The sequence below is a fragment of the Sorex fumeus genome, unplaced genomic scaffold (genome assembly GCF_029834395.1).
Source record: "Sorex fumeus unplaced genomic scaffold, SorFum_2.1 ptg000131l, whole genome shotgun sequence".
In the NCBI taxonomy this organism is placed as follows: domain Eukaryota; kingdom Metazoa; phylum Chordata; class Mammalia; order Eulipotyphla; family Soricidae; genus Sorex; species Sorex fumeus.
In genome coordinates this window covers 21,875,261-21,882,788 of record NW_026606188.1, presented here as the reverse complement: position 1 = coordinate 21,882,788, position 7,528 = coordinate 21,875,261, and the positions used below count along the sequence as shown (strand labels likewise).

General features: G+C 37.7%; 1 protein-coding gene across 2 annotated transcripts in view; it reads right to left on the bottom strand.

Moving 5' to 3' along the window:
* Window positions 1–2,634: 2,634 nt before the first annotated feature.
* The window catches only part of TRIM33 (tripartite motif containing 33), a 121,863-nt gene continuing 116,969 nt past the window's right edge, over window positions 2,635–7,528 (bottom strand). For both annotated transcript variants that reach the window (XM_056139022.1, XM_056139023.1), the window contains one exon: window positions 2,635–7,523. In XM_056139022.1, coding sequence (XP_055994997.1) covers window positions 7,311–7,523 — 213 coding nt within the window. In that variant the 3' untranslated portion in view covers window positions 2,635–7,310. The remainder of the gene's footprint in view (window positions 7,524–7,528) is intronic.

Genomic DNA, 7,528 nt, shown 5'->3' with positions numbered 1-7,528 from the left:
TACATATACATATATACATATACATATATATATAGACACACAAAGCTTAATCTGTAACAACAGGTTAGTAATCTTTTATACAAGGGCTTAATAGCTCCAGGGTGAGATACACTATCTTCATACACTTTCTTATAAGGAAATTTTTTGGGTCATTTTTAGGTAATTCATCATAACAAGCAATACAAAATACATCATTTAGGGCCTGCTGTTGGGGCAGGCTTGAGTGGTGGTTGGGAAAATCGGAAATAATAGCTGTGGTAAGGTGTAATGGTGGTGGGATTGGCGCTGGAATATTGAATGTAATAAATCATTGTGAACTTTATAAAAATAAAAGCTAAAAAAATATAAAAAATTAAAGAAAACTGTAAGCACACACACAAAAAAATTATAGAGCCTTTTCCAAGAAAGTTTGACTCTAAAACTTTCCTCTAAAAGTTTAATGGCTGGATTAAATTAGATCCGATCATTAAAATCAAATCTAAATTCATGCCTCGCATGTCTGTCAAATCTGAGAAGGATCTTCCCACGTGTCTTACAGGGCAGTTAACAATGAACACCAGGTGTCTTGTTTTATGTTCTTCCCATTTGTAAGAAATCCACATTAGTTCCAGGTCAAGCATCTATGTAAAAAATGCTACAGAGTGAGATTTTAGTCTCTTTATCCCACCTGAACTCGAACATTTAAACACATTTTAACGGTGTTTGTTTTAATTGAGTCAGCATTTCAGATTTTTTTTTTTTGGGGGGGGGGTTAGAAACAAATGTCCTTACTGCTTTTTCATTATCACCAAAACTTAATGTCTTTACAATACTGTCATCGTAATTTGAAGTTTGATATAAGAAGCTTGAGAAAGATCTGGCATTGGAACCCAATGGCCCAAATCCATGCTTTCCCCACTACACAAAATACATCAGAAAATATAACAACATGCAGATTAGAGCAATAGCACCATGGGTAGGTCCTTTGCTTTACATGTGGCCAAAGATGCGGTCCTTTGCTTTACATGTCTCCTTTGCACATGTCTCATGTGCTTGCCTTTGCTGATTTACATTCTGGAGAGGCTTGTTTTCTCTCTCAAGCACTCTTCCCCTTTTTCTCTCTTATCCTTCTAACTAAGTTGTTCAAGAGAAACAACTTTGCTTCACTAGAATAACTAAAATGGGGGGTGAAAAAAACAAAAAAGATTCTCCTTTTACAATTTTCCTTTTTAACTTTTTAATAGCATAAGCAACATGAACATCAATACCTTAATTTTCCAAAGATACTGTAACTCAAGATATCCTCATACCGAGCTGATGCTCTCCTCTCCTTCATGACCTAGTTCCCTCTCCAGCACCTTACCTGTGTGAATGAATATGCCTCGGATAACAAAGTGGCTGGCCTTCTGAAATATGACCACTGTTCCCCATTTCTCCTGCCACTGGAGCTGTCGCGACCACTCAAGAGTCCATGGTCTCCACCTACAAGCTTCTCTTTTCTGTAACCCATCCTTGAACTTGGGGGACGGGGTGTGGCAGTGGTCCCCCAAGCACTGCTTAGGTCTGTGGCCTGTTATTATGGCATCCGCACACTAGGAATTATCTGAGCCATACACGCAGAAGGTACAGAGGACATTTAGGGTGCACTCGGCAAGGCCCAGGGGACCACGTGGTGCTGTGTGTTGAACTCAGGTTATCTGTACTCAAGGCCTGTGCCTTGACCCCTACATTACTCTCAGGACCCTCTGCAACCCTTTGTGGTTCAAAAAGGCAAGGGTGACCATGCCACTTCTTCATACCCCTTATCCTGCTTATAATACCACTCACAGCTCTCACTGTAAGCTCCAAACCCATTTATGTGACAAAACATGCTGCAGATTTGGGGAGGGGGAGTGGATGTATTTGGGGGCCACATTTGGCAATGCTCAGGGCTTACTCCTGGCAGTGGTTGGGGAACCAAACAGGGTGCTGGGGATTGAAACCTGGTCAGTCATGAGCAAGGCAAGCACCCTCCCCGCTCTGGTCAAAACACTGCACTTCTGAGAAGCAAAAGCACACTCGGTGTACTTGGAGTTCCAGACCTGATGTTTTACTGCTCCAGCTGACACTCCGTACCAGCCGAGCCGAACCCTCAGGCCCAAAAAGACATGTTCTCGTTTTCAGGCTTCTGTCTCTTGTATTCCTTTGTACCTTCTCTAGTCTGGTCCACGGTGCTACCTTTTATGAGGTAGAGATCACTTCCATGCCCAGCGAAGTTGGAAGTTAAATCCTTCCTCTGTGCTCCTACCACATTGATATATTACTCTAATACGGCAATCAGATTTTTTTCTTGGGAGGAGAGGGGAGGGGAGTTAAAGAGGTTGCAGGGGCAGTCCCACCGAGCAATGCTCAGGGGTTACTTCTGGCTTTGTACTCAAGAATTACTCCTGGTGGTACTTGGGGGGCTACACAGGATGCCAGGGATTAAAACTGGTCAGCTTTATGCAAGGCAAGTGCCATGCCCCCTGCACTACCTCTCTACTTCTAAAACAATCAGAATTTATCTTAATAATTACTAACCCTTCAGTGCATGGTACATTGTACACATTTTTTTCAAGTGAATTTAAATCAGTATGTCTCAACTCAAAGAGGAAGAAAAGAAGAAATTCATTTGAAAACTTTTTCAATTTTCTAATTTAATAGAAATAACCAAAACAATGTGGCTTTCAAACAAGGCTTTAAACTAATCTAATACAACTTCTACAACACATTCCAGAGCATAATAACGAGAAATATTTACAGGCAGCTAATGTATTAAATAACCATTAAAAGAAAAATCTTGCTTTTATTACACACCAGCAAAAAACACAGGAACAGAACAATTAGAAACTGCAACCTTGTTTAAAAAATTAAATATGATTATTTAGAGAATACAATACCACAGAAACAGCACTTTTTTCTTTAAGAATCATATTGAAGGGTAGTAACTATGTGCAAAAATAATAGGAGGAGGAAGAATAGGAATAATGACAATGATGACGGGATGAGGAGACCACCAGTTTAAATACTGGAAGCAAGGAACTGGTACGGCTATGAATTTAACCCTTTTTGTCTATGCAGAAAATTAACAGGCGTTAAGATTGTACAATCTTTCCTTCAGAGGCATATGTACATGTTTCGTGTGACGTGAAACTAAGTAAATGCCTACCTTTTCCAGACCAGGAGCAGACATGCATTTCCATTTATAAAATTAAATTTAGGCTACATTTGAATGGGAATTTTGCAGTGGCACTTAAAAAACTATTTCAGTGCCTTTTCACAGACAAATTTGGTGAATTTAAAAGGAAAGCATCTTTAATTTTAAAGATCACTTGCTAGAAAGGGCTAAACTTAATTTTGTACATTTTTTAAAAATTATTTCTGAGTTTTGGGCCACACCCAGCCTTGCTCAGGAGTTACTCCTGGCAGTGCTGGGAGGACCGTATGGGATGCCAGGACTGAACCCGGATCATCTGCATTCATCGCAAGTGTCCTACCCGCTGTACTATCGCTCTGGCCCTAATTTTGTACATTTTCTAGTTCAATCACGACAGCTTATATTCAAATTGATATCTTTGAAGATAATTGTTTCTCAGAAAAAAAAAAAAGACCACGGAGGCAAATACAAGTTGAAACTAAGAGGAAGAAACATAATACAGAAACGTAATACATGCATTTTTGACCAAGTGAAAGAAACCATCATATCCAAGAGTATATGTTGAAATGTGAAATGTCTATGTAAACTGTGGCATATAAATTTTTCTTAAAAAAGTACCTTCAATTTTTTTTTACTCAAACATCTACTTTTAAAAAAATATGCAACTTTCCCCAATTTGTAAAATAAAATGCCACAATATATTGTCATTAACTCCAGCATACATTTAAATTTATTAATTTTTAAAAGATAGATTGGGTGATATGCATACAAACTTTCCTATAAAATCACCAACTGGGAGAGGATTATGATATGTTATTAGGCAACAGACTTAAAGCAGTGTTATTGCTTCATCCAGGAAGAGCTAAGTGTGAGGGAAATGAGAGAGACATCAGGCCCAGTGTGATGAACATCTAAGACCCGGGCTTAGAACAGGGACGTGGCTCACATCTGAGGCCCTGGGTTTGACCCCTGGCACTGACAACAAAGAAAAAAATGGAATCATCTTCAGCAGATTATGAATATGAATCTATGTTATCAGTGACGAGTCCATTTTCATTAAGAGAGCTGGGGTGGAGTCTTCTAAAACTACTTACTGATCGATGCATTGCCCAGTCTGCAAATACGCAGTAAGAACTCCAGTAAGAAAGAGACCATTATACTGCAGTGTAGAAGCCAGGCGGGAACTTGCAGGTCACGGAGAGCAGAGCACAGCATCTACCCCCATAATCCAAGGCCACAGTCAGAAGAGCAGTTATTATTAGTGTTAATAAAACTACCGTTTATTAACATTAATCACTAATAATCGCACGTGGCAGGGTATCTGCTGAGGAAATTGACAGAGCTATAATTTGTACACCATAAACCTTTCATTTTTGAGAAAACATTACTTCACTGGATCAAATAAAATTTCTTGAAACTGTTACAATAAAAAGAATCAGTGAACTTTAAAATCTATTTTTGGGGTGGGGGGTGTTGTTTTTCTATACAGCATGACCTACAACCTTCTCATGCTCTCAAAAGTCACACTTCATTTTGCAAAATAATTCTTTCACACTATGCTAATCAGCTGAGTCATGTGAAAACGAAACACAACAAAGTGAATTTAGACAGCGGAACACTTTGTTCTTAGTGTCTTACTGATGGATAATACAAAGTGATGCACTGCACAATCTCAAGGAAACATTAACATCTCCAAATCTAAAATATTGCCCTTTCTACCAAGAATACAAATATGAGTAAAATCACAAAAAAAACTAGCAGAAAAACAAAATACCTGAATATGAATTTAAGTTTTGTCAATGAACCCAGCTGTAGTACAGTTCTAAACAAATCAGCTTAGAAATAAAGTGATCAATAAGAAAAATAGCTTCAATGAGATCGAAAGCAAATCCTTGACTGATGGTATGCTGATAGCTATTAAAAGCAATTTCCCAACAGTATGAATTGTCTCATTTTTTTAAAAAAATTGAGCTGCAAAATTTTTGCACTGAAGTACATTTTAAAAAAACAATCTTAAAACAGTAACACTAAAAACTCCGTATAACATGGACATATTTTGAAGGGAACACATACCTCTCAAGGCCCCAAATATCAAGAATGACATAAAAAAATTTTATTCCCCTATAAATGAACCTAATATATGACTTGTTAATTAGAATTTTGAAAAGGATCCATATGATTAAGAAAAAAAACTTAAAGCTCAATGGCTTGACAAAATTAAATTCTGTATTTAACCCAATGCATTCTAAATTGTGTAAGATAGTATGGCTCCTGATAAAAATCATCAGTGTTTGGGAAAGAGAGAATGTACATAGACACAGTATAGAATAATTTTTTTTCTCCTTTATAAGAGAACTCAGAAATTTGAAACTCAAATAAAGTAACAGTTGGGTATGTGTACTGAATTCCAGCTGAAAAGGCAAAAAGGAAGTCACAGAATAAAGTCAGTCAATAGTAATCAATAATCAAATCAAGACATCATGAGGTCTGAATCATATCCATTTCTACCCCACCCCTTGTTAAGAAAAGAAAACAACCCAAACAAAGATATTATATAATAAATTTTTAGAGCACTTTATTTGATTCAATATGCACTAAAAAAATTCTTCTTAGACAATTAGCGTCTTTTTTTTTTGAGCTTATGGTCTGGACTGCTGAAGCTGAAGCTTTTAATGGGCAATTTGCCAGAAATCTGCTGAAGTCTGAAAAACATCTCGTTATAAGTTCTCTATTTTGGTCACTTTATAATCTATTAGGTTCATACAAAAGGGGGATGAAAAATTTCAACCCAACATGAAGACTGTCCATAGCCTTGAACACATAGCTGGGGGTCACAAACAAGAAGGAAAATGAACCAGAGTCAAGGGTATTTATCCGCCCTGTGCTGAGATAAGGACAGTCAGTGGGTTTTATCCAGTAGCCTTTCAAGTGGGGATTGGCTCATTTTTTAAGGTTTACTTATGGGTCTCTACTAAAGTCCTGTAAGCCCCCAGTCCATGCAAATGTCCCACTTGGTGGACGAATGCGTAACTAACCCCACCGGGTTTATTTCAATATTTTGTTATTTTAATAAGCTGCTTCTGAAGATTTTCTGAGAAGTCTGTTCTCTATTAAAATAAGATAGAACCTTAAAATATGAATGTGACATTAGAAATAGACAGCATATATTACAAATCCATTCTTGATAAACATTAGTAAGAATACACATTAGCTTAAAAAAACAGGCTCAGCAAATGTTGCTGATCTGCCAGAAGTTTTAGTTCACTATTTACAAATAAGACAAAGTGAAATACAGAAAATTTTACACATTTGGTAGTTGACAGATTACTGTTTGCCAATAGTGGTCTATCAGGAAACTGCTCTGAAGGAAAACTGGGTAAGAGTCAGTTATCACCTTCTCAATCAAATTTAAATGTACAGAAAACTAGATTAATTTTGAAACAAACATTCTGCCCTTCATGGGAATAACTATATGATCAGATGATTTGATCGGGAAGTGCAATTCTGTCGACGTGTTTTCTGGAAATGATAACGATAAGATCTGCTAGTGAGAAAAATTACCATGTTAATTTCAGCAGAAAGCTAAAATTTAGGGAATGATCGATGGCCATGTTTTCCAGACTACGTATGAATAGAAAATAAAACTGCTGAGAGTTTGTCAAAGCAATATAAAAACTAAGGCCCACAGCATAAAAATGAGGGGGGAGGAAGGGGAGCATGATTCAATGCATACATGCATTGACAAGAGTGGAATCTGAGCAACCTTGATTTTAATGAGAAAGCGTGCCAGTACACAGGTGTGGGAGGATCCAGTTGCTTCTCTAACTGCAAATGTACAGAGACAATGTATCAAGCACTAGACACCCAGTATCTGGCACCAATAGATACCACAGCTCACCAATCTTTGTCTGGTCTAACAATTAAAACATCTTCTTTAGTAACAGAAATCATTCCACTTTTGCTCTGTTTTTACAGTTCTCTGTCCTTATTGTGACAAGATTGTGTTTTCTGTCCATCACTTCAATCTAACACTGTGTGAAAGCTATTAGCTTCTTCAGGGAGGCGCCCACCGGGCAGTTCAGCAACACTTAAATAAAAGTTACTATTATTCCTTTTCTTGCTTGCTTTTTAAAAAACAATCCCGTTCATTGTCATTTCACTTTATATGGACTGGTCTCTCGTCTGACTTTAGCCGTTTTCTGCGGGGCTGTATAAAGTCTTCATCAGAGTCCTCAGTCACCTCACCATCATCCTCTTCCTGTTCAAACTCTGGCAAAGGCGCGAAGGTCCTGTCTGAGTAGATCTCTGTGAGTTTATCTTCAAAGTACAATGCAACTGCCTTCCCTGCCTGAGCTACTTCTGAATCAGCCTGCA